The following is a 27,960-nucleotide window of genomic DNA, read 5'->3' on the forward strand; positions in this document are numbered from 1 at the left end:
AAATGTTGGTTAAACCAAATCCTATTGATGCTACTTTATAAATAACTGCTCCTGCCTTCCTGAAGCTCAGGCAGCCCTCAAGGACATTTGTGAGCTGGACCCTACCAGTTGTCCTGCCCCCATCTCCCACCTACCCCGTCAAACTTCCTCAGCTACCGTCAGAGGACCCACCAGAGGTCCCACGGTACACTATGCTCCCTCTCGTCTGACTGCTTCTGCATAGGCTCCTCTCTACCCGAGGATACCATTCTCCGCATCTCCCCGCCATACCTATCACCACCTTATACCTCATCGAAACACAGCTTTCTCTGGGAAGCCTGCCTTGGAAGGAAATCTGGGAGGAGCGGGGCAGCCAAGGGCCCTAGGACATTCCTGTTCTATGGCCCAGAGCACCCGCCAGAATATCTGTCAAATGGTCTCACATTTTTGCCTCTAAGACCACAAGTTCTTTGAAGTCACAAGCTGAATCTATTACATTTCTCTTCTAATTAAAAGGTCTCATAATGTTCCCAATATATCATAGTAAACATTCATGTAAAAGTTGTCGATAAGATAAATGAATAAAGGAGACAGATAAGCCAACAGGACTAAAGAATACAGTGCTCTGATTTTACATTAGTAGGTTTTCACTCTTAGAAAGGAGGTGAAAATATGAGTCTGAACACAGATTTTCCACAAAATGTTACGAAAGACTTCTAACTTTTTTATTACGAAGGTAGCATACAAGTTAGCTGTTAATAGAGTAAGAGGCTGTTGAGCTGCTGAGAGTCATTCATACACACCCTATTCTACACACTATTACAAAGAAACTAAATACTCCAACACAAAAGAGTTTTCCTCTTTTTGATGTTTATGTTTGAACAATATTATGGCAAAAGTAACTACACATATTCTTTGATGGTAAGTTTCACTAGTTAGGTTACAGAAGATCAAAATCAAAATAAATGTGTGCCCTGCATGCGTGCATGTTCAGTCACTTCAGTTGTGACCAATTCCCTGCGACCCAGTGGACTGCAGCCTGCTAGGCTCCTCTGTCCACGGGATTCTCCAGGCAAGGATACTGGAGTGGGTTGCCATGCCCTTCTCCGGAGGTGGACCCTACAAATTGCTTTTGAAAATTTACACAGATTAATGGCTACACAGTGCTATTCAGTGAAAGAAAAAGCAGCACTGCTCCTAACTGGGAAGAAAAAATCCTGCCCATTCTCCCAATTTTAAGGTTTTACAAAATGATTCTCAAACATGAAAGCTTAAAACGGTGTGATCCTTTCCCATGACTTTGCAGGTAACCCCACATATTTTTTCGTCATAAATGAAAACTAAACATGCTGCATTCTGTAAAAAGCACACACTGAAATGTCTTCTTAACACAGACAAAATGACATCCTCAGTGCAAAAACAGCTGTTTCCTACAGGAGACTTACGACCAGGTTGGGAATGGTGTTTCAAGACCTTTGAGAATTCTTACCTAATCCTATGCGGTTTGGACTTGTTTCTCGACTACATCCCTGACTCCTGGGAATCTTGCTTCGTTTTTCTGAAGAGGGTGTCACAGGTGGGCCTCTTGAGGAACCCCCAGCAAGGCCACTGTAACCACTTCCCAACAATTTCCCTGGGGAACTGGATCGGCTGCCAGCTAAAAGTAAACCAAAACAAAATTGAATAATGAACGTAAATCAAGAAACACATTAAAGAAATTTCAGAAGCCACTTTACACAGTAGTTTCGACCAAATACCAAGAGAATTTTGGGTAAAAGTAGTTTTCTAGTTGATAATATAATTAATATTTTTTAAAAATGAAGGAGCATAAAAGAACATCAAATTATCATAAATATTTACACAGAAGAACGAATGATGGAATTCTACAAAAACGACTGCCAAATTTCTGATTCAAAAGAACAAGCTCAGGTTCAGAACAAAGAGTCTCCCCATTCTACAACAAATTTCTACCAATAATCACAAAGGTGTTTATTAAATAATTGTTTTGCTTCCTAAAGGAGTGGATATGTTAAAAATGGCTGAAAGAATAGAAATATAACAAAAATTTCTTAAACATTAATGGAGGAAAATGGATCTAAGACTCCATTAATGTAACAAATGGAAAAGGGGGCAGAAATGTAACCTGATTACATTTATCTATTAAAAGACAGATTCCTGGGTTGGTTTAAAAAAAAAACTGAAATGAAATTCAACTGCATGTTGCTTATAAGAGACAACATACATAAAACAACAAAATAGAATAAAACACTGAACTTCAAAAAGAAAATAATTATCCTTAAAGATATAATAATCATGAAACTTTATGCTACAAGTAACACAGCCCTGAGATATAAAATGATAAAAATACAGAGAGAAACTGAAAAGACCATAATTACTTACATACCTCTCAGAAAGACTAGTATCAATAAAAGATTAACATATAGTCATAAAATGACAGAGCAGTCAAAACCATACAGACATGCATACACATACCTCTCCATATATACAAACGTACAGTCCAACAAACAGATGGACATTCGCTTGTACATTTCCATAAAAACTATGTACTGAGTCTCAAAGGAAGGCTCAAAAACCCTACAAAGGTAGAAATTCTGCAGAATACATTCTGTGATGTGTATGCAGTAAAATGGGAAATCAAAAACATGGGGAAGGCGGCAGCAGGAGGGATAACCTTGGAGAGGTCGGGATTGACAGGCACACACTACTATACATAAAACAGACAACTAATTTAGGACCTACTGTCCTAGCACAGGGAACTCTACTCAGTACTCTGTAATGACCTATATGGGAAAAGATTCTAAACGTAAAAGTAGATACATGCATGCATATAACAGATTCCCCTTTCTGTACATCTGAAACTAGCACAACGTTGTAAATCAACTATACTCCAATAAAAGTTAACAAACGAAAACCAAGAAAACACAACCCATAATACATGGTTAGCAATTTTTAAAAATGGCTAAGTGACTAGATACTTATACAACCATTTCTTGTAAAACAAAATTCTTTCTTAAAGCAAACAGCAAATCTTTAAGGATCAGACCAATATACCCAAATGGCAGTCATTAGCTTAGGTAGATCATCCCCTTAAGTACAGAAGGCAACAAAATCCACAAATATCAAGCACACATTATTATGCAGAAGAATAGAATGATCCAGAGAGTAAAAACCTTTGAAATAAAACTTACCTGGAAATTACACACACACGCCCCTCCATAATTCAAATGAAACACCAAGATGACCACTTACAAAAATTAGTACTTTTTAATGACTTAACTACAATTTAAGTGAAATTCATTATAAAAATTATCAATATACATTATCATGAAGAACCTATTTTAGGATTTATTAATTTTGCCCATAAAATTGGAGCACATAAACTATTAGGCTGTATAAAAGGAGAAAAGAAATCCATTTCAAACTCTAGAATTTGAACATACAGAAAAAATGGAGAAAGATTAAGCTCATAATAAAGAGAGAAATTAATATTGTGCGAGGCACATGGGGTGAGGGAAAATGCAAAAAACAAACAAACAAAAAAACAGCAAGAAGAGAGATGTCTTACCACCAGCAGGATTAGCAGATCTGGATCCTGGGTTATGAGAGCAGACCAAAGGACAGGCAAAAAGTGGATTAAAAGACACAATACAGAGGTCAGCATGCAACATAGCACAAATGGGTCTGTTTACAAACACATTAGCAAAAGCTGTTTATCCTAGGTCTTGTTCCTCCTAGTTTACTTCTGTACTTGTTTTTAATTAATACACATCATACTGTACTAGCAGTTATTTTGTATCTGTCCATGAAACATGAAAACGCTTAGGAACCTACCCTGCGCCAGGCACAGTGCAGGCAGATGAGATACAGGGAAGACTGAGGGAGTGCCGGGCCCCGTGGGGGGCACCTGCTCGTTAGCTCTGAGCAGCCCGGCAGAAGTGATGGCATCTTTTTTCTCTTACTTTTTTTTTTTGGCCGCCATGCACGGCATGCGGGATCTTAGTTCCCTGACCATGGCCCCTGCAGTGAGTATGGAACCACTGGAACACCAGGGAAGTTCCAGAAAGTGACTTACCATCTGTGTTCTATACCACTGTATACGGTGCTCACCATAGGAAGGGCTCCATAAACATCAACAAAGTGAAAGAAACTGCTGCTAACTCGTTTCATCTTAACAATGTCTAATGCCAAATTCTTCAGTATTTAAATATTAATCCTCACATAGTTAAATCCTCAGCTATTTAAAATATGCTGTTGTCCTAAATCTAATATTAATGAAATCTACTTACTCTTAAACCTGAACTATGAATGCTAGTATATCTATATTTGTAAAATATACAGATGTGTTCATATTTACCTCCTATTAAAACAATTTTTAAAAAATATCTGATTTATATACATAAGTTTAAGGTCCAGGCTTGATCATCTGCTGGTGTCGTCTCTTTCCTGTGAGTGGAATTTGGGGAATAAAATAAAACTGTAGAGTTAAACTGGGTCCCCAATGCAAGGTGCAATATTTTTATAACACTGAAAAATTAAAGCTCTATCATCTCCCATTACAGAAGGGACTTTATTTTCGACACCCCTTAACCAGCGAGGGGCAGGAACCCCTGCAGAGACCAAAGCCAATGAACAGCAGACATAAAAAAACATAAAAAACACTGTTCAACTCTTTCCATGAAAGAAAATAAACTTGTGCAGCTAAAGGGTTGAGACATTTTTTAAATTCAACTGAATTCAAACATATTGACCTATTCTCTGAATCCTGAACATTTTCTGTCAAGAAAAATTTCCTTGTGATGAGATATGAGTCCTGTGACCTGAGTATTATATCCATCTATGACTCCATGCATCACTAGAGTTCAACAGAACAACCACAGCCAGGATATTACTCCCTAAGCAGAAGTTTCTGGACTACACCTGCACAACTTTATGTTGTATTGCATGGTGTAAGACACTAAAAGCGTGGGTTTCTGTATCAGACAAGCCTGGGTTGTGTAGCCTCCCAATAATATGACTGACTTTGCACTTTTTTTTTTCAGAAAGAAAATAAAACTTGTTTCAACATGAGGACTCTTAATTATCAAAGGGACCTGAGAAAGTACCTAAATTCAGGAGGAGCTGAGAAAGAACTTCTAAGCATCTATAAGGAACTAAGGATTGGCTGCTGACTAGCCACTTTCTACACAAGCCAGGCAGACACCATCAGCTGATGAGCGCAGTGCGAGGGAAGGGCAGCCTTCCTCAGGCATGGTTGCCCTGCCCAGGAGGACCCTGACCCCCGCTCCTCTCCATGTGCACAGACAGGGAAGCCTGTGGGGCCAGGAAGAGAGGCATCAGGACTGGATCCTGGATGAGGATATGCTCATCCCATGCATGGGTGCTCTCACGGGTGATGCTAAGAATCAAGTGGCTTGACATATACATAGAAGCAATAATGGAAGCGAGGGCAGCTGAGCAAAAGCAAGAGCCCACACTGGCAGGAAGAGAGGAGCAGGGTGATGTGTTAGCACAGTGGGCTAGGGGGAGCTCTGAATGGATTTACTTCTTGCCACTGGAAAGAGACCTCAGCGTGAGCAGTCACCTCCTGGGTGCTGTTCTTAAATTACATCAGGAGTCCTCATCAAAAGCAAAACAGGTCATAGCCCAAACACATTTCAACTTGAAAGGCTTGAGGGGAAGAAGAGAAACTACATTCCACTGCTTACAAAATTTAAACAGAATGTAAGTCGCTTGGAAAGGAGACACAGGTAGGCACTGGAATACTCCATTCTGCAAACTTATCCAACATACATAAAGATCATTCAGTGTCTTAGCGTCACTAAAATGTGTTTTTCCTCCAAAGTCGATAAAAATAATACAAATTTCCAACTGCAGAAGTTGGATAAAACTAAGATAACAGACAGCATAAAATATACTTCTTACGCTGGGACTGCGAGACCACTTTGGCGCGACTGCGGCCCCGACTGTCGGAAGGTGTAGAGGCGACGTTGGTGGCACTCCCAGAGCTCTGTCGTCGCGTGCGGATCCGACCTGGAGGACACAGCAAACACAGTGCTTCCATAATGTTTCCAGTAAGTGCGACCCACTCAGAAAATCACGCAGACTGCAAACAAGGGGCATGGGCTAAGTCACCTCCAGGGGAGCAGGTCTCCCCATGTGTGGTCTTGACATGCACACGTGCACTGGTCTGTGTGCACAGATTCTACAGACATGTCAGAAACTCCCCAGAGGCACTCATGCACCTATCAGGTGCTTTTGTTTCAACTATTTCAGCATATTCTATATTCATAGTCACTTGAATAATTTTTCCACAATTTTTTAAAATTAAATTCTGTTTACTGTCTACATAATCTGTCATATTTCCAAAAGCAGAAAAGAACATTAGCTGTCATCTTCATAAAAATACTATAGGGGGAAAAAACAGTAAATGGAAAACAAACAAACAAACAAAAAATCTTCTTAACCCGGCAATCAACAAAAACTAAAGCATCCTGGATGATAAATATTGTCTTGATAAATAGCATTAAACTTCTATTTTAAAGCCAGCAAGTTTCTAGGTTACAAAAGATGAAGTTTATTAAAAGAATCAATATTAGGAGTACCCAGAGAAATGACCTAAAAATAATGCAATGTCCTAAGTATTTATGAAAAAACTTTGACACTGTAGGCAAAGCAATGTGTTAATGCCAATTATTAAAGCATGAAATATAAAAATGAATTCAAAAACAATCAATCATTGATGGTAAGAGTAGAATGATTAAAAATTAATTTTTTAATTCAAGGATTCTTTATTTTCAAAGGGACACAAAATGCTCAACTTCCATAATTCAATCAGAATATCAAACTGATAGGGAAAACACAAAACAATCTCAACTCCCACTGGCTTCTTATGTTGTTCAAAAGCACACCTACCTCAACAACTGAGAAAACCAGCAGAAAGGCAATATAGGAAAACAAATTCGAAAGCTCGAAAAAGGTTCAAGAAATGAAGGTAAGGACCAATAAAAGAAAGCATGGCACTTAATTTAAAAAAAGAAAAGAAGAAAGCTAGAAAGAATCAACGACTTTTAAGAGGAATTGAATGAAAGACCTAAAAATTCTAGAATCTATATTAAAATTAGTATAGATGTGTCTGGTGGAGAAAGTAAAGTTCGATGTTGTAAAGAACAATATTGCATAGGAACCTAGAATGCCAGGTCCATGAATCAAAGTAAATTGGACATAGATAAGCAGGAGATGGCAGGAGTGAACATCAACATCTTTATGAAATCAATGAACTAAAATGAATAGGAATGGGTGAATTTAACTCTGATGACCATTACATCTACTACTGTGGGCAAGAATCCCTTAGAAGAAATAGAATAGCCCTCACAGTCAACAAAAGAGATTAAAATGCAATTCTTGGGTGCAGACTCAAAAACGACAGAATGATGTCAGTTTGTTTCCAAGGAAAACCATTCACTGTCACAGTAATACAAGTCTATGCTCCAACCACTAATTCCAAAGAAGCTGAAGTCCAATGGTTCTATGAAGAGCTACAAGACCTTCTAGAACTAACACCCCCAAAAGATGTTTTTTTCATCATAGTCATTGGAATAGAAAAGTAGGACGTTCAGAGATACCTGGAATAACAGGCAAGTTTGCCCTTGGAGTACAAAATGAAGCAGGTCAAAGGCTAACAAGAGTTTTGCCAAGAGAATGCACTGGTCATAGCGAGCACCCTCTTTCAACACGAGAGATGACTCTACACATGGCTATCACCAGATGGTCAATACAGAAATCAGACTATGTTCTTTGCAGTTGAATATGGAGAAGCTCTCTCTATACAGTCAGCAGAAACAAGACCTGGAGCTGCCTGTGCCTCAGATTATGAGCTCCTTATTGCAAATTTTAGGCTTAAATTGAACAAAGTAAAAAAACCCACTAGAATATTCAGGTATGACCTAAATCAAATTCCTTACGATTATACAGTAGGAGTGACAAGATAGATTCAAGGAATTAGATCTGAAAGAGTGCCTGAAGAACATTTATAGTACATTTATAATTATAATTACAGTGTTAACAGTTTTGTGGTGACCAAAACCATCCCAAAGAAAAAGAAATCCAAGAAGGCAAAATGGTTGTCTGACAAGGCCTTACATATAGCTGAGAAAAGAAGAGAAACGAAAAGCAAAGCAGTAAGGAGAAAATATCCCCTGGAGAAGGGAATGGCAACCCATTCCAGTATTCTTGCCTGAAGAATTCCATGGACAGAGGAGCATGGTGGGCTACAGTCCATGGGGTCGAGAGAGTTGGACATGACTGAGCAACTAACACAAGGGCAGGATATATCCAACTGAATGCAGAGTTCCAGAGAATAGCAAGGAGAAGAAAGCCTTCTTAACTGAACAATGCAAAGAAAGAGAGGAAAATAATAGAATCAGAAAGACTAGAGATCTTTTTAAGAAAATTAGAGATACAAAGGGAACACTTCATGCAAAGATGGGCACAACAAAGGACAGAAACAGAAGTAAAAGAGATTAAGAAGAGGTAGATGGCAGAAATACGCAGAAGAGCTATACAAAGCAGCTCTTAATAACCTGGATAACCATGATGGTGTGGTCACTCACCTACAGCCAGACATCCTGCAGTGTGAAGCGGGCCTTAGGAAGCATCACTATGAACAAAGCTAGTGGAGGTGATGGAATTCCAGTTGAGCTATTTCAAATCCTAAAAGATGATGATGTTAAAGTGCTGTACTCAACATGCCAGCAAATTTGGAAAACTGAGCAATGTCCACAGGACTGGAAAAGGTCAGTTTTCATTCCAATCCCAAAGAAGGGCAATGCCAAAGAATGTTCAAACCACTATATAGCTGCACTCAGTTCACATGTTAGCAAGCTAATGCTCAAAATTTTCAAGTTAGGCTTCAACACTATGTGAACTGAAGAATTCCAGATATTCAAGCTGGATTTAGAAAAGGCAGAGGAACCAGAGATCAAATTGCCAAAATCCACTGTATTACAGAAAAAGTGAGGGAATTCTAGAAAAACATCTACTTCTGCTTTATTGACTACATGAAAGCCTTTCACTGTATAGATCACAACAAACTGTAAAATTCTTAAAAGAGTTGGGAATACCAGACCACCTTACCTGACTTGTGAGAAACCTGTATGCAGGTCAAGAAGCAATAGTTAGAACCAGACATGGAACAACGGACTGGTTCCAAATTGGGAAAGGAGTACATCAAGGGTGTATATTATCACCCTGCTCATTTAATTTATATGCAGAGTACATCATGCAAAATGCTGGGCTGGATGAAGCTCAAGCTGGAATCAAGACTGCTGGGAGAAATATTAATAACCTCAGATATGCAGATGGTACCACTCTAATGGCAAAAAGCAAAGAGGAACTAAAAAGCCTCTTAATGAGGTTGAAAAGAGGAGAGAGAAAAAGCTGGCTTAAAACCCAACATTCAAAAAACAAAGACCATGGTATCTGGTCCCATCGCTTCATGGAAAAAAGATGGGAAAAAAATGGAGGAAATTGGCATATTTTATTTTCCTGGGTTCCAGACTCACTGTGGACATTGACTGCAGGCAGCCATGAAATTAAAACATACTTGCTTCTTGGAAGAAAAGCTGCAACAAACCTAAACAGTGTATTAAAAAGCAAAGATTATCACTTTGCCAAAGGTCCGTATAGTCAAAGCAATGATTTTTTCAGTAGTCATGTATGGATATTAGATTTGATCCATAAAAAAGGTTGAGTGCCTAAGAACTGATGCCTTTCAAATTGTGGTGCTGGAGAAGACTCTTGAGAGTCCCTTGGATAGCAAGGAGATCGAACCAGTCAATCCTGAAAGAAATCAACCCTGAGTATTCATTAGAAGGACTGATGCTGAAGCTGAAGCTTCAATACTTTGGCCACCTGATGCAAAGAGCCGACTCACTGGAAAAGATCCAAAAGATTGAAGGCAGGAGGAGAGGGGACTGACAGATGATGAGATGGTTGGATGGTATCAACTGACTCAATGGACATGAGTCTGAGCAAATTCTGGGAGACAGTGAAGGACAGGGACACCTGGCATGCTGCAGTCCATGGGGTTGCAAAGAGTCGGACATGAGTTAGCGACTGAACAACAACATATCACTATGAACCACACATATGTGAACTCAAAATCCTCACACCAGCATACAAACTAATTATTCCCACTTTACATAAGGAAACAGAGAAGCATGGGGATTAATTCCTTTATCCAATGGTTTAGATTCCCATGCATGGCTGGCTGGCTGACCTAAGAGTTAGTCTCCTAAGGAAGTCACCAAGCTATATCCAAGGAGTCACCAAAGCAAACTGAAGATGAAAAACAGCTGAATTTACTTTTTTGTTTAAATTTTTATAAAATACTTAAGACCACAAAATATTTTTTAAATGAGCATCCACACCCATTCAGTTAAGAAAATAAAAATCTTCTGTATCCTTCGCCTCAACCTGCAACATTTTTGGTAACCTGAGCTGAAACCCAGTGTTCATCATTCCACATATTTTTAATATACATGGTTTATAACCAAGAAATAGACAGCATTATTTTATATATTTTAAATGTAACTTTATCACAGGGCACATATTTTCCCAAAACTGACGGTTTGGCTCAACATTTGTGAGGTCACTTATGGAAGTGATTGTTCTTCCAATTAAAGGGGAGATCCACTTAACTTTTTCCATATGGCTATGCAACTCCTTTCTCACTAATGTGAAAAGCCACCTATGTTACTTATGAAGCATTTGTATACACATATGGCTCCGTTTCTCCACTGTCGAGTCTGCCCCATTAGTCCAGGTGCCCATTCTGTGCGACGTACACTACTGTGAGCAGCTTTTCAAAACCACCTTCTAAACTGGTTGGGCAAATCAAGCCACTTTTCCCTTCAGCCCTTTGCTCTCTTGCACATGCATCTGAACATGCAATAAATAGACAGGGTGAAAATCTGACCAGAATTGTGGAACCTGGGATTAATTTTTTTGGGAAAAGACAGCTTTATGATATCAATCTTTCCATTTGTTACTGTTTTCTCTGTATCACTTTCTTCAGTGTTTTTCTATAAAGCTTTATAATTTTTTCCAAAAGCTTTACCCAATTTTGTAGACTTCTTCAAAGGTGCCTTGTTTTTATTATACAGAATATAGTTTATTAAATTATATTTCCTAACTTGTTCACAAACAAGAATACAACCACTGTATTTTGCTCTTAACTCTAGGAATCTTGCTAGACTTTTATTAATTCTACCCATTTATATATGGATTATTTGGCATTATCTAAATAGAAAACCACCTTCAAATGAGACTTCTGTTTTCTCCCTTCAAACTCTATCCTTGATTACTTTACCTGCTGTTTTGGAACACACAGCACAATGCTAAAAAGGAGTACAAAGTTTTGTTATCTTGAGCCACAGTTTTTTGTGTGTGTTTTTTTTTTTTGTTTTGGATTCTGGAATTTCATAAAAATTATATTTCAACAAGTTAAGAAAACTCATTCCCAATTGCTAAGAATTTGTCAAAAATGTGTTTAATTAAATTATTAAATACTTTATCTTCACCTTCTGATATAAGATTATTCTCCTGGATGTACTGAGCTGCTCAGTACATTCATTTGAATGTTCAGTACATATATTTGAATGTTCAAAGCTATAAGGTTTGAAAGTTTTGTTTTTTTTTTAAAGAAAGTATTTAGCCTGGGCTAAACCTCTTACTCGGAGAAGACGATGGCATCCCACTCCAGTACTTGTCTTTCCAAGTTTTTATTTCTTTAAATATCCAGACAACAAAGCGGTTTCTTTCCTTGGAACTTTATGGGAACTCTGTAAGACCTATATTGAAGCTGAGTTCTTCTGATGAGGACCTATGTTTGCTTCTGCTGGTGTCCTATGGAGACAAGCGATTCACAGCCACTTTAAACTGGCTTATCTATTTGGATTTTTCAGATAACAAAAATAGCATAAATTCAGAGCAAAAATCTGCATGAAGACCCAATTTATGGTTGCAGATTTTCAGGGAAGATTACTTTCCCTGCTCCACCCAGTAACTGAGGTTCCAATGGGTAGATTCCCTCACCCTCTTCTATTTAGCAGAGTTAATCTCTTGTTCACCAGTGATGACATAGGTCTTGGGTGGGTTCGGGCTTACTTTCTGTCACTCCATGCCCTAAGCACTCATAGCAATGCCCCAGGTCTCCAGGATTCAGTCAAAACCTCAAGATGCAAACCAGCGTTGGCTCTCATCTCCCAGGGTTTCTGCTCTAAAGTATGCAGATGTGTGGCTTCACTGCGAGGACTGATCTGTTCTCGGTTGGGAAGATCATTTAGACTACTGAATTCTGCATACTGCTAAATATACAAGTTTCTCATTTCTTTTAATCATTTAAGTATAGCAACTTTATATCATATAAAAGACCCTTAAGTCTTAAAGAGATTAATTATGTTTTTATTCTTTTGCTTTGCTGTTTATCACTCATCATAGATGTAATTTTGGACTATGAGCTCATACTTGGCATACTTTAATCTGTGAGAACCCTAAGAAACCAGATTTGAGAGTGGTTTTCTCTATAGAAGTTCAGTGTTTGGAACTGTCAGGCATCCTTGGGAGCTCTAATGCAGACCATTTTAATCCATCAGGTTGGGGTTTCCAGATAACACAGGTAAGATAAACTGAAAGCACAACTTGTGTGAGAAGAAAGTTGAGTTACAAATTAGGGAAGACTGGTTTTTGCTTTGCTTGGGACAAAGTCAAGAGAGAGATCATGTCAGTTTGAAGATAAAAGGGTTTTTCCCCCCCAAACCCACCTTTTCATGCGTATACAGTACTGTTAAAATGCTGTCTTAGCGATAACTCTTAACGCTCACCGAGGTAATTACATGAGAAACCTCAGAGCACCCTTAAAATCAGTTTTTGGAAGTTTAAAGGGCCTCTGTTGCATTGTACTCAGATATATATATATATAACTATCCATGACATGGTTAGATAGCAGCACCGACTCCATGGACATGAATTTGAGCAAACTCCAGAAGACACAGGACAGGGAATCTGGCGTGCTGCAGTTGATGAGCTTGCAGAAAGTCAGACATGACTTAGCAACTTAACAATAACAACAAGAAGTATATTTCCTTTATTGAAAGAGGTTTACTTTCAGTAATTATATTAATTTGGCAATATTACTAAAAATGCCTGCATATGTTTTAAAGAGACGATATAAAATACTCTATAGTCTTAAGGAAAAATAAAGTCCACTCAGTGAACAAACAGTAAAAATATACTTCATGACCTGTTAATGACATATTCATTAATACTATGTTTTGACAAAGACAGAAAGAAGATGTGGGGAAAAAAAAAAAAAAGCCAGCAAAAGTAAAAGATACTGAAATGGGATATTAGGGGGGAAAATTCTGGAAGGAGAGACAAGAGAGGCATTTAGAGAATGCATGTGTCTAGAGAAAAGCAGATCCATAGGAAAACAGAGACCTGGAGGAGAAGTGCAGGCTTTGACTCATGTGGAAGGAGGATCGAAGAACACCTGTATATCATGGCCTTTTAATGGTGCTGCTGAAAACTGCTTCCAGTCACACTGCCATTCTTTTAGAAAAGCCCTCAGGACAGGAAATGAACCGTGTACTGGTTTAACTTGGAAGCATGGTTCTCCCACATCCAACTTAGCCGAAGACAGTTAAAAATCATTCGACAGCCTCCCATCATTCGGGTCTCTGTGCTCCTGCCTGAGCTCCACATGGAGATGTGAGAATGCAAAGGCCTTCACGTAAATCTCACTCTCGAGCTGGGGACCTCTAGGCCCACAAACTGCTTCACACTCACTGTCTGGGGCACAAAACACTCGACTGCACTCACACGTGGCATTTATGAAAGAAAGTTGGAAAGCTCAGCACTTGTAAGTTTGCTACCTCTAAGTATCCCTCTACAAAAATAACTTTCATCGTATTTTTTAAAGATAAAAGTAAAAGAAGTTTAACACTTTTATTTCTATATATAGGCACATTTTTTCATTGAAAAAAAGGTTAATCACTTAAAATTGCTTGGATAAATATTCAGCAATACCAAATGTTTTATTTCCCAGTAAAATGGAACTAAAATCTAAGTTTACTTTCCTAAAGAGCAGACAAGGCTGCAGTGTCTTTTTTTAATCATGTAATCTTAATGAAAATCACCAATAGTTAAGCATGGCCGTTGACCATATAATAACATATGATAACTTATTCTCTGAAACCATCAGTTAAGTCATCAGTATCCACAGGGCACTGAAGTTTTTTTAAGTATTTTAACTCTTCATTTTAAGTTATTTTGGAAAAAAATATGAATAATACATTTCCTGAACCCAGCAGTTAAATTAAAAAAAAAAAAAGGCAAGCGATAAGAAGATGAGAATCATTCATTTTCTTCACAAGCTGAGCATCTGCAGGGGCCTCTGTGCCTGTGGGGACACTTCCAGGGCCTGCTGGGGATGTGCCAGTCCACAGATGCTCAAGTCCCACAGCTGCCTCCACATCCACAGATCAACTGAGTGCAGACCGTGCAGGGCTGCATGCTTACTGAAAACAATCCATCTACAAGTGGGCCCACACGCTGCAAACCCATGCTGTTCAAGGGTCAATGGTGATTGATTATAAACTCTCTCACAAATGCCAAAACAGATAATATCCAAATCCTCCAAGTCACTGAACATAACACACTGAAAGATGACCTGGAAATAAACTTTTGTTCAAAAGCTGAGCTTTGAGTTCTTCACAAAATACATTTTTCTGATTAGTTGTAAATGTCAGGATAGCTACTTCATGTGTGCGATAAGGAACTTCCAGAGAATATTTATTTTTCTCAATCACTGTAACAAGGGAGTCACCAGGCTTCAAATGTATTGTCTGAATTTTGATTTAAGTTTCTACCTCCTGACGCAAGTATCTAGTGCTTGCCCTAAGAGCTACCTAACAGACAGTAATATAGTCAACACACATATTAACAAATCTTCAAAAGACTCAAAATGATCCTAAAAATTCAGACAGGAAACTCCTGACAAGATGCTAAGTGATGTTCGTTGTGTATGGAGCTTTTCTAAGCAGCCTGCTAAATTTCACAGCTGAAGCAGAGAGAAATGACAGTTGAAAGGGCTCCCAAAGCCTCTATTTTCCATCTCATCATCACACAAGGCTGGAGGCTCTGACCAGCCAGCGCTGTGACAGCCTGGATGGCCCTGGGACCAAAGCCAACGCACATGGGATTCTAGCTAATTCTGAATTCTGTATGATTAATGGGCCCACAGATCATCCTCCACTTTCCTACCAGAAGGAGAACCAGAAAAAGACTTCTTGTCCTCAGCTTCCAGCACAATAACTGAGCAAGCAACCCTCTGACCTTACCTTGAACAGGTAAAAGAAAACTAAAGGTAAAAGAAACTGAAGGAAAAAAAAAAAGTGTAAAATCTCTACTGCTGCGTGGAATAACAGACTGACTTCTATTCTCTCATAGAGGGATATGAAATCAACCAGGGCGCTCTGCAAAAAATGTGGAAATTCTCACATCATGTCTCTAACTTTCTGTCTCATCGGCATTATTATTGTATCCTACCCTAGTCCCTATCCATCTAGGCTGAAGAAATACTTAAGATACTTTCTTGGAGAAAAAGAAATATAAAATGACTTGTTTCAACTAAAAAATGGAAGAAAACCACACCTAGCCTCAGTCTTCTATCAAAAATGGTGGGCTTAGCGTGACACAGGCTTTTTGTCCATTTTTTTAGTTTGGAAACTTCTCCTTTCAAAAGCTTATCCAACTCCAAGAACCGTCAGTGGAGCTTGCTGAAAATTCAGGTTGCTTGCTAGTTCCAAACTTAATCAGAATTTTCAAGGGGCAGCACCTAGGACTCTGCTCTTGTAAGCAAGATTCCAGGAGGTTTTTATGATGAGATAAAATTGAAGAACATTGATCTTGAGACTATATGTCTTTTAAAAATTTCATTCGAATTTTTCCTTTGTGAGTTTCTTAGAAAGTAGTATATGAATTAAAAGCACTGTGAGCTGCATATCTCAAGATAAAACCCAATCTACTCTGCTGGCTGGCCTTTAGAGGGGCTAAATGTAACACAGGAACTTAATCTAGCAGCTCTTCATTGTTAAATCACTATCCTGAGGGTTGCTGAGTCTAAGCCATTACCTTACGCAAATGAGATAACTCTATATTTCAATCATCTGAAACACCATGCTTACTATCTAGAGACTTTGCAAAGCTGATCATGTCTATCATGTGCTAATCAAAGACCTGTACTGACAGGAAGAGCTCCGTCCAAAATTCAAAAGAATCAAACAGCAGAAAGAGCCTCCTGAGATCAACACAAACAGAAAACAATGTGGATGTGGGGATGTGTACTTCTTCCACCAGTTATACTCCTGTGTGTCCCAGATAACACAGCACAGAGAAGCATTTAACCCAGGCTGATGAGTGGATGAATGAGAGTACATGAACGAATGGGGCTGGCACCAGTGGGACAAACAGAAACAGTATCATATAATTCAGCAGCTTCGGGGGAGAGAAAAGAATTTTTTTTCTAACGTCTAGAAATTACCTACTAAAAAACCTTTACCAGTCTTCAACCTGCATTGCCAATTGACACTGAAACTTATGTTTATAAGAGGAAAGGTCAATCCTGAAAGGCCCACAAAAGCACAAAGTGATCAGAAGGAATCAAGTGGAGGTGGTGCTTCAGGAGTGACAAAACCTGAGATGAGTCACCTACGAGGTCACAGGGATGCTCCTCCCAGTGTGGGCTCAGAGTGACACGCTATGGATAGCACACTGGAGCCCAAATCCACAAGCACAACGACGGAACAGGAAAGGAGGGGAGCGTTCAGGTAGAGGGAAGGCAAGACCCAGTGGAGACAGGAGGAGGAAGAGTGGAGGGAAGCGCGTGCAACGGGTCATGCAGGGACCCCAGGGAGGGCAAGGGCACCAGGCAACACTCGTGGGGACACACCTCGTCACAGAGACAAACCGCTTACCCTCCGCTTTAGTGGCAGTACCATCTTTAAGCAAATTAAAAAAACAAGGGAAGGGATAACAGGGAACAGTTAGTAACATCAAAAAAATTAAAAAGCAGAATGTTATTATTAGCTACCAAAAAAGCAAAAGTACAATTTAAAATAAAATTAAAAGGGAAACAAGTTCAACAGCAAAGCACAGTCTGAAGCAAGTAAGTGCACCTTCTATTGAAATCAGCTTAGGAGAATGTGCTTTTTGCCTTCAGAAAACACCACATGAAAGCACAACCCAGGGTCAGGCCTTGGCTGATGGACTGTGGTTTTGATTTGGCCAGCCTCATCCTCCTTGGGCTTCCCCGGTGGTTCAGTTGGTAAAGAATCCACCCGCAATGCGGGAGACCTGGGTTCGATCCCTGGGTTGGGAAAATCCCCTGGAGAAGGGAAAGGCTACCCGCTCCAGTATTCGTGCCTGGAGAATTCCATTGACTGTATCGTCCACGGGGTCGCAAAGAGTCGGACACAGCTGAGCATCTTTCAGTTTCATTTTCTCTCATCCTCTGAAGAGTCCCTTTTTCTTGGAACAAAGTATTGTACTAGCAGAATAACGGGGGGGAACTACGGACACCCAGAGGGCAGAGGCAGTGAGTCAGCAGCCCCGGAAGCTGGCATAGCAGCACCCAGCCCAGCCACACGGTCCAGCTCGGTACCTGAGTCGAGGCCTAGGGGCTCCGTGTCTCCCCTCATGTGTCTGGACTCTAGAAGTTGGGAAAAGGATCATCAGCTTTAACACTACGCTCCTACAGACATGGTGTGTCCACCTCAGTAGGAGCTATAACAGCTTCTCAGCAGGACTGTGTTATATTGGGGGCTGATTTTGCTTGGTTTTTATGGATCTGGACATCAGGAAAGCTGAGGTCAAGCTCTCAGGTGATGGAGAGTGGGGAATACTCCAGTCTCATCATTTGGAAGACCCGAGCGCTTTTACAAGCACCAAGTGGAGCCCACAGGGTCCATGTTAAAACAGCTTTAATATGCACAGAAAACAAGGACTACTGTTTTCAAACAATGAAGCAAATACTAACTACAGATTCTCAAGGTGGACCAAACAGAACTAAAATGAACAGAAAGCCTTCACACAGGACAGACTTCTGACTTCTCTCTTGCTCAGTGATCACACATCAACACAGGAGCCTAAACACACCTACGTGATGGTGTAACAGTTAAATAAACAACATAAAAGGAGAGCTCTTATTAGATATGTTCCCAGTCTCAGTAAGAAACTTTTGTAGAGAAGACAAGACTGATTTAACAACATTCCACACTATAAACCTTACCTTTTAAATTAATAACATTCCTCTCACAGCCACAATTTCCTTCATCTTATAGGATAATAGATTACAAAAGACTTCTATATAATTTCATTTGTCCCTACCACATATGTTAACAGGTGGCTATTATTTAATAGCCATAACCAATCTATGGGTGGAGGAAATAGATTCAAAAGCTGCCCAAGTCAGGCACTAAGTGCCCAAGTCAGGCCCACTAACTTTTGCTTGGTATTCTCTCACTCTGCTCCCATGATCTTAGCTATCAGCTGTGGAACTGACTTTGGGATTAGTTTGTAAACCACAAGAGCAGTAAGTCTCGATGTTTCATGAAGTTTAAACCACATTAACTTCCTTAAATACCAAATAAAATGAATCCTGCTGAGTCTCTAGACTTTGGCCTTGAACAACTCTGCTTTAACAAACATAAACTGAAATAAACTATAAGCCTTACAACAGGTGTTCAGTCTACCATGCTATCAGACACTAATTCTTTTGAAAGTAATTTTTAAATCTTTTGTGACATATCATTAGAGTCTACGCATGCTCCTCCCAGGTGGCACAGGGGGACAGACAACACCCTTTTGTGTGATACATTGTGCTGGTCAGAAAGTCTGCCCACTCCTCTGGAGCCCCTGTTACCCCCTCCCCGTGCCGACTCCAGGCAAAGCCTCACTGAACAGTCAAGCTCTGCACCCTACCCCAGGACAGGAGGGGAGGAAACCCAGCTCTGGCCACAAGGGAGGAGGCTGGGATGCTGGAAGGGGCACATGACACAGAGGGACGCACCACTGATGCCCCAGCAGAGAGGACACTCACCCAAGGGTGGCTGTAAACCAGCAGTCAGCACACAGGGTCACTTAACTCTGAAACATTAGCCCTGCAACCGTGAAACCTGCCTCAGTTACAGTTTCTGGTCATTTGCTCCGTAAATCAATCTAATCTGAGGTTAAGTGTCATCTTGAACGGCAGACCTGGGGCGAAGGCTCTCGGGGGTCTGGTTACCTAAGGACGCATACGAGCCCGGAGGTAAGGCCGCCGCCGAGCTGAAGGGCGCTGTGCTGGCAGCCGAGGAGATCTTGGATTTGGCGCTGGCAGCTGCATTCACGTCGATGTCACTTCGAGACCGCTGCAGGGACCCCGCGGTGGATGCGGACTTGGTGCTGACCGTGGAAGCTGCAGGGGGAGGAGTGAACTTTAGCAAGGACAGTAAGGGCTGCACTAGACCTTCAAGCACTGCTTCTCCTGAAAACAAACATCAAGTTTTCACAAAGGTTGGAGCACAGGGCACTGCCCAACAGTGGCTCCTAGTCACTTGACAGAGCTCAGCTGGTGCTGAAGGGAATGACAAGTGACCGTAACTCCACATACCTTCATAACCAAAACCATAAATCCCACAGATAGACCACAGTTCTGATCCACAAGAGTAATCAAACAATGAAAACTCATTTGCATCTGGCCAGTGTCCTCCTAAGGTGGTATGAAGGTGCCCTCCCACCCCCAGGGCACACACCACCCCCTATCCCCGTTTCAGAGAACATACCCCTCCCCACTCCCCAAAGCTGCCAGGTACCAGATTGCTTGGAGCATCCCAGCCAGTGCTCAGAGCACAGAAGCAACACACACACACAGACACACAGACACACAGACACACAGACACACACACAGACAGACAGACACACACACACAGACACAGACACACACACACACACACACACACACAGACACACACACACACACGCGCGCGCGCGCGCGCCCCATGACAGCACCAAGTACAGGGGGTAGGGAGGGTGAGAAGGACAGGTCTGCCTGCCCGAGTCACTCTGACAAACTATCCTTGCTCTGCTGGGATCGTGGGAGCACAAAACAGGGCAGACCCTCTGCAGACCTGGGAGCAGTAGCTGGCTTCCAGCCACTGCACAGCCCACCCCAGGCTTGGACACCGAAGCCTTCCCTGTGGTGCCCACCTTACCTCTGGAGGTGGTACTGCCAGTAGGACTTCTTTTGGCAGAGAGCGGCCGACTGAAAATAAAGGAACACATCTATTATCAAAAGTGCATTGTATCTGTATTAATACAGGTAAAATATACAATAGGCAATTATGATCACAAAGAATTATTTCATACTTCTCAGAATTCTACAGGTAATCTGGACCATAATCTTAAAAAAATCCCAATTTCAGAAAAGCTTTAGTACTGTACTTTGGACTACCTTTCAAACACATGGCAAGAAATCTTAGAAATAGAAATAAAGAATAAAGATAGTAGTACATTCAGTTCCAGAGTTTGCATGCCCTCCCTTTCCAAAGCTGTCTCTCCAAGTTAATGCTTATATTCTCCTAGAAGACACTTGGCGCAATTTGCTTGTGCTTGTATTACTCCAAAACTGTGCCAGGACTGACATGCATATTTCACTACAAACCACCTGTGGCAGGGATCAGAGACCAAGGACCATGGGCCAGGCCACCTGTTTCTTATGATGCCCCACAGCATCTTCCTCAGCACTAGGCTCCATCTGAATTAAGGGGGAAATGATAACAGGCACATATACATTCCAAGGGACGAGCTGCTCGTCCATGTGCTCAGGCAGCAAAATTTTCATTGCAAACCCCACACAGATGAAGAGCATAGCAGGAGCACTTACTTGAGACTCTCCTGGGAGCTGGAGGATGAGCGGTCTGACTGTGGGAGTGACACCACGCTGTCCGAGCTCTTTAGGTGGGTCTGCAGGGCCTTCTGGTAGGAGGACTCCAGCGTGTGGTACAGGTGCTCTGCTTCCCTGCTGAAGTGACTGTGGAAACCCCAGTAACACCTGGAAAACACAGGACACTGTCAGGGACTGACCTCAGCTCCGGTGACCAGCAGCCGCAGTGGCGTAAGGGAGCGAGTGAAGCGGGGAGGACTGCTGTGACTCCTCACCCACAACCTACTGGCTCCGTGACTCTAGGCAAGTTATTCCATCTGTCTGACTCTCAGTCTCATTAAGAACATGGAAATCAAAGAGTCTAACCTGCAAGACTGGGAGGACTAGGGAAGACAGAGCTAAAACATCTAGATTTACACCCAGAATGTGAGGGGACTGGTTCATGGAAGCAAAATGCATGTGACACTCCCTGGCTCAAAGTATTTAAAATGGCTTTAGGTTAACATATAAAAATGAAAAACAGGATGATGCTCACAACCACTTGAAAGGTATAGTGTGTTATGATTAAAAAACGAGAAAAAAATGGGGGGGGGGCACGAAATGTAAAATAAGACAAAAAGAGCATAAGTAGATCATTAACAAATCCATTCCTAATTAAGTCACTTATTCGGGTAGGAACTTCCCCAAATGAGGTTGTGCTTCAGGGTAAAGAATGAGGCCCTCCAAACACTCAGAACCAGGGAATTAGACCTTAACTGAGAGCAAAGAGCAGGGAGAGCCAGGTCGGGGTAGGTATATGCAGCTGAATAATCCATAGTGCTCCAAGAGGTAAGCACTGGTGGAATCTGTGTTATCACAAAAGCCAGGGTCTTTCCTGGTGGCCCAGTGTTAGGACTGCAAGAGGGGCACATGTCCAGTCCCCTGTTGGGGAACTAAGATCTCCCAAGCTGTGCAGCACAGCCAAAAAAAAAAAAAAAAAATAGAAGAGCTAGCCAACCACAGAAGCACAGAGAAAAATAGCCCCAAAGCAATATGGGAAGTATGTATCTTTGTGCTGTCTGAGAGAAGACATCTGAGCATCAAACTTAAAACTGCTATTTACAGTCAGGATGGCACGATGACTCCCAGAAAGGCACGGGATGTGGGGGCCACACCCTCTTGGCTGCATCACAGCCAGTCCTAGTGGTAAGACGACTCCAAACATGAGCAGGACAGTGAGCTGCGGACTGCAGTCAGCCTGAGCCACCCTCATCCACTTACCAGGCACCCACCTGGCCCTGGCAGAGATGTAGTCCCTGGCTAAGAATCCCCGTGATGGGGAGTTTTCACAGTAAATCAACAAGCCACTGGGGAAAAACAGAGCTGGGTAAGAGAAGACATGGGGCATGCAGACAAGTGCTTTTCTGGCTCATGTGATAATTTCTCATAAATTAAAAAATGAGCTTTCTCTGCTTTCTACATCAGTCCCATTTATGTTCAAATAGTACCAATCAGGCTTTCAGGCCTGGGCACTCCACAACCTTTGAAACGAAAAATTAGAGAAGTATTTTGAAATGGTCTTTTGGGTCACATTAACAAAGGCATGATTAACAAGCCTTGTTCATGTGACTTAACGAACTTTTATAAGGCAATCTGGACAGTGAACCTGAAACAGAAAAGCAATGACTTAAGAAAGTGGTGTTCAACAAACACTTACTTTCTGGCTTCTATCCTTGCTTCTGAATCAGCATCATGTATTCCCTTCTTTATCGTTTCAGCTAATACTGATATGTGTCTGTATAATTAGAAATGAAAGCAGTACATCATTAATACACAGTGTTATGCAGATAAAAACAGGTGTGAGAAATAACTTCAAAATGGCAACAACAAGGTAGAACCTTTGTGCCCACAGAGTTGACCAACACACAGCCTAGAAAACCAGCACATTTGCTAATTAACTTCTAATTCTGTCCCACTCCCTTCCCTATGAACAGACCCTCCTGGGATTCTTTTCTTTCAGTAATGACTGGTATTTTTCAGGCCATTCTTACTTAGCTCAACTTTTATGAACTCACACAAACAAACAAAAAAAATTCTACTTTTCCATGGGAAAAATTCTACTTTTCCATAGGTGTCTATGGGAATTATAACGAGATAATAATAATCTTAACACTGAAAAGGCTTTCTGCATCACGTCTCTATAATTAAAGAATGTTTTTCCACTATACGACATGAACTATTTTATGAAATGATGTAAACATTTTATATACAGGTGTTCTTTTCAGTTAGGTTCTATGCTAAGAAGATAGCATTAAAACTCTCTCATTGAATACTGAACAGTTTGCAGAAAAAGGCCAATAAGTGAATAATTTCACAGGACAAACAGTAGGTGCCCACTTTACCAGCATCAGACTCTCTGCCTCATCCCGTCACTCTTTCAGTAAACACCTGGTGAGAACCTGCCTAGCGCCCAAGCTAAGCCACGAAGTGAGTAAACACTGGAAGCCACAGCTGGGTGAATCATCATTTTCGGTCTTGCTCATCTGTCCCCACGTTCAATCCCTCATTCCATCTTCCCCTCTAAATCCCAATACTACCACCAGATCAAGAGGGTATAATACCCAAGAGATAAAAGAACAACAAAATACTTTTTAAAAGCCTGACTACCTTCTAGATCCACGGTGAGGCCTGCAAGACTGAACTGGACTCCAGGGGAGCTCTACGTGTTCAAGTCCACTACTCATAACACGTCTAAGATGCTGTAAAGTTCTTCACGACTATGCAACCCACCATTAAAAACTGAGAGGCACAGTATCATTATCTGTCATCTGCAAACTTAGAAAAAATAACAGGCACATAAAATTGATAGGAACTAAAAATGGCTTGTCAAAATAGAGACAAGCTTCTTTATGAATTCTGGGGTAATCCTACATTTTATCATGAGGATGTGAAACTTACCACACAGCAGCCTGAACAAAGAGAAAACTGCTGACTTTATGATACAAACGGATCAAAAAGAAAACCTTTCAAATGAGTGAAGTCCCTTTAAAGATCTTCAAGTTACCCCTCACCTACTAAGAGCAGCCATACACATTTACCTGGTTGGGACCGACAGGATGTCAGGGGCAGATCAGAGTTAACACAGGGAGTCCTGGCTGTGCAATGTCCCAGGGCACCCTGTCCACATGCCCAGGCTAACATGACAGTCAAAGGAACTCACTAAGAGCCTCTGCCAGTGGTATGTGCCTCACATCAGGAGAAACAACACCAGCAACCATGCAAATAAATGCACTGATTCCTTCACTTCTTATAGAGAGTGGGCTGGATCACCAGCTGAGACATTAAACTGAAGATTCAATTCAGAGAGAAAACCAGCAAATCAGATGTTTACCGTTCCAATGAATGTGTCTGCCATTCTTGTAAAAGTAGATCTAAAAATTCAAAGCAGCGCCTGAAAATTGTGAAAAGAAAAATATGTCATTTGTCTGTTTATGAAAATAGCTTTTTCCTTAAGTGACCCGACTCCTTTTTATAATCAGCAAATTTCTTATAATTTTCATGATTCAAGAAAATGGAACACGAAAATGGAATCATAATTGACTGAAAACCTAAGCAAATCAACATAAGTAAGCACCTATGGTGATCAAAAAACATAATCACAAGGATACAGGGACAGGATAGAAGAGTTCCCTTCAGATCAGAAACTTGAGCTTCAGAGCAATGCCACTGAACAGGTGTGTCATTGCCATGTGCTTTTATAGTCTACCTCAAATAACACATTAATATAGGAGCTATACGGGCACCAAAGATCAACATACATTACAAAATTAGGGAACTAGTCTTTGCACTAATTTCAAAGAATGCCTTCTAGAAAGAAAGTAAAAAAATACCCTGGAAAACAAAGTGTTTACCAAATTTTCCTGCCAAGTATTTAAAACAGGTTTTTCTCTAACTACTTGGCCAGTTTCCTCTCTTCAATCTTTCAAAATTCTTTCTTTTCAAACCTTTCCACTTCTGTGATCTTTCTTGGCCTGAGTGTACACACAGAAAAACAATGCTGGACTAATCTCCCTTGGGTTGTACCACCACTTCAGAGCCTACCTCTTCATCATTTCCTGTTCCTATATTCCAGAATAATTCTTTGTAGGAATAAATATTATTAGACTTAAGGAACCCATTCAAGGAAACAAATCAGAAGGCAATCTTTCTCTTAATGATCAAACTTTCTTTCCCATGATCTTCCCACTTCAAAATCTCATAATGCATACAATTACTCACTCAAAATATCTTTAATAAACCCTTACCCTATGCTAGATGCTGGACACACAATGGTAACTGAGACACAATCCAGTGAGCAGGACAGACAAGAAACAGCTGCCATGTGCCCGGAGCACAAGGGCTCTGGGAGAGCTCTGGGGAGTCACTCAGCTCAGCCCCAGAGCTGCTAGCAGTGGGGGTGGGGGCTGTGAAGAGACTTTCTCCGGGAAAGATGCTGACCTCTGCTCACACCCCTTTCTCGGCATCACTGTCCCCACCCTCACCCAGGCCATGGTCACGCTACCTTTGCCCTTTGCCCCATGTCATTTCCTGGTATGGATTTTTCTTCCCTTTACTGTGTGTGTATATACGCTCATATTTATTAATATATATTTCTTAGTGGATACATGCATCTTTAGTGCTAATTCTTGTTTTTAACGAGTTTCAAAACAATCTAGTCAAAAATATCCCCTGTAAGGGCTTCCCAGGTAGTGCTAGTGGTAAAGACCCTGCCTGCCAATGCAGGAGGCAAAAGAGATGCAGGTTCAATCCCTGGGTTAGAAGATCCCCTGAAGGAGGGCAGAGCTACCCAGTCTAGTATTCTTGCCTGGAAAATCCCATGGACAGAGAAGACTGGCAAGCTATGGTCCATAGGGTTGCAAAGGGTGGACACGACTGAAGCGACTTAGCAGGCAGCATGCATGCATCCCCTGTAAATTAGGCCTTGTTTTCAACTTTTTAGACTAAAATCATATAGGGAAGTACATCAACACGGGAATTACTTAAATACTGCATTACTTAAGCACATCTGGTTAGATCTTGTCTCTTCTCTTCCCCTACTACTACTCATCATTCAAAAAGCAACTCCGTTGTTTTTAACTTGTCTATGAGGCTCCTGGGAAACGTATCAGCTAGTTTATTTGTTTTAATAAGGTTGGCTTCATTTATTTTATAATTTTTGGCTGCAATGGATCTTTGCTGCTCTGTGTGGGCTTTCTCTAGTTGCAATTATGAGGGGCTACTCTCCAGTTCTGGTGCACAGGTTTCTTCTTGCAGTGGCTTCTCCTGTGGCAGAGCATGAGCTCCAGAGCATGCAGGGCTTCAGCAGTTGCGGCATGTGGGTTCAGTACTTGTGGGGCACAGGCTTTGTTGTCCCAGGGCATGTAGAATCTTCCTGGACCAGGGACTGAACCCATTCCCCTGCAGGAGCAGGTGGATTCCAACCACTGGACCACCAAAGAAGTCCATCAGCTAGTTTTGATCAGTGCTCCCTGAATGCCTAAATCCATAAAACATGTATGCTGTAATTCACTCTTACATTGCTTTGCATTATTATTTTTAATACCTCCAACTAAATCATAAACTTCTTAAGGGGAGGGAGAGTGGCAATTCATTTCTTACAAATTCTATGAAGCAAAGCTAGGTACTGGCTGAATACAGGACAGAAACCACTGCCTTTGCTATACTGCCTTCTTGCTCTCTTTTCCTTTCTGAGGGCATAGTCCCTAGTACTCTTTTCAGCATTAAGACACACGGCTCTGATGAGACTCATTTTGACTACAGACAAAAATGCCAATCTGGGTGTGTGGCTAAGAAGCTGGTGAAGGGGGTAGCATTTCTGCTGTCATGGTGACTGCATGCTGCTACTCACATCGAGCACCACAGACTAGAATTTTTACATGTTAGGAACCAGTGTGTCATCCCTGAACTCTCATATTGATGCCCTAAACCCCAGTATGATGGTATTTGGAGATGGGGCCCTCGGGTGGTCATGAGGTTCACATGGGGTCATGAAACTGATGCTCTTAGGATTAGGGCCCCTGTAAGAAGAAACACTGACTTCCCTGGTGGCTCAGATGGTAAAGCGTCTGCCTACAATGCGGGAGACCTGGGTTCAGTCCCTGGGTTGGGAAGATCTCCTGGAGAAGGAAATGGCAGCCCACTCCAGTACTCTTGTCCGGAAAATCCCATGGACGGAGGGGCCTTGTAGGTTACAGCCCATGGAGTCACAAAGGAGTCAGACACGACTGAGCGACTTCACTTTCCTTTCTTTCAAGAAGAAACACACACGAACACATTCTGCATCATGAAGACACAGCAAGAAAACAGCCATCTGCAAGCTACTCCCATTAGAACCCACCTGTTGGCACCCGGATCTGAGAATTCCAGCTTCCAGAACTGAGAAAATAAATTTCTGTTGTTTAGGCCCACTCCATGTATCGTATTTTTGTTATGCAGCCTAAGTCAACTAATACATTAAACATCCTATAATGTTTCCCACAAAGATCTGTGTCCTCTCACTGCCTTTCACAAAGGAAACACTTTCCAAACCGTTCCTGGAATCCTAAATCTGCAGTGACAATATAACAGCAGCAGCAGCAAATTCTCATGATGGTTACCATTCATTAAGCTTCCACCAAACACTAAGCCCCTTCTATCTAAGTTACTGTGAATCCACAGAACTCTGTCCCCAAGTATGTGGGAAATCCACCAACAGCCTCCACCTCGCCAGCTCCACACACTCATCTCTGGGGAGCTGAAGCTGCTCCGCCCTCTAGGGTGGCTGGAACACCACCCACTGACTGTGGGTCAGTGGTTGACCACACTCCTCAGCCATGCCACTTAGCCACACTTTTGAAAATTAAGCCTTTTCAGTGGAAGAACCTGTCTTTCTTCCTGACTTACACAGCCAGCTCATTCCCCTTTTCTTTTCTCTTGCCTTGCACGTGGCTGTTAATAAGATG

General features: G+C 41.3%; 1 protein-coding gene across 27 annotated transcripts in view; it reads right to left on the reverse strand.

Moving 5' to 3' along the window:
* The window catches only part of CLASP1 (cytoplasmic linker associated protein 1), a 272,898-nt gene that overhangs the window by 80,514 nt on the left and 164,424 nt on the right, over positions 1-27,960 (reverse strand). For 8 of the 27 annotated variants that reach the window (XM_060411222.1, XM_060411220.1, XM_042243991.2 and 5 more), the window contains exons 15-22: positions 24,351-24,410; positions 22,677-22,754; positions 20,981-21,148; positions 20,310-20,359; positions 19,343-19,513; positions 5,923-6,030; positions 3,566-3,592; positions 1,469-1,636 (exon numbers count right to left, since the gene is read on the reverse strand). In XM_060411222.1, coding sequence (XP_060267205.1) covers positions 1,469-1,636; positions 3,566-3,592; positions 5,923-6,030; positions 19,343-19,513; positions 20,310-20,359; positions 20,981-21,148; positions 22,677-22,754; positions 24,351-24,410 — 830 coding nt within the window. Of the gene's footprint in view, positions 1-1,468; positions 1,637-3,565; positions 3,593-5,922; positions 6,031-17,033; positions 17,058-17,719; positions 17,768-19,342; positions 19,514-20,309; positions 20,360-20,980; positions 21,149-22,676; positions 22,755-24,350; positions 24,411-27,960 lie in introns of all 27 variants that reach the window. The other 19 variants (XM_060411218.1, XM_060411217.1, XM_060411213.1 and 16 more) reach the window with 4 other exon arrangements.

The sequence above is a fragment of the Ovis aries genome, chromosome 2 (genome assembly GCF_016772045.2).
Source record: "Ovis aries strain OAR_USU_Benz2616 breed Rambouillet chromosome 2, ARS-UI_Ramb_v3.0, whole genome shotgun sequence".
NCBI lineage: Eukaryota > Metazoa > Chordata > Mammalia > Artiodactyla > Bovidae > Ovis > Ovis aries.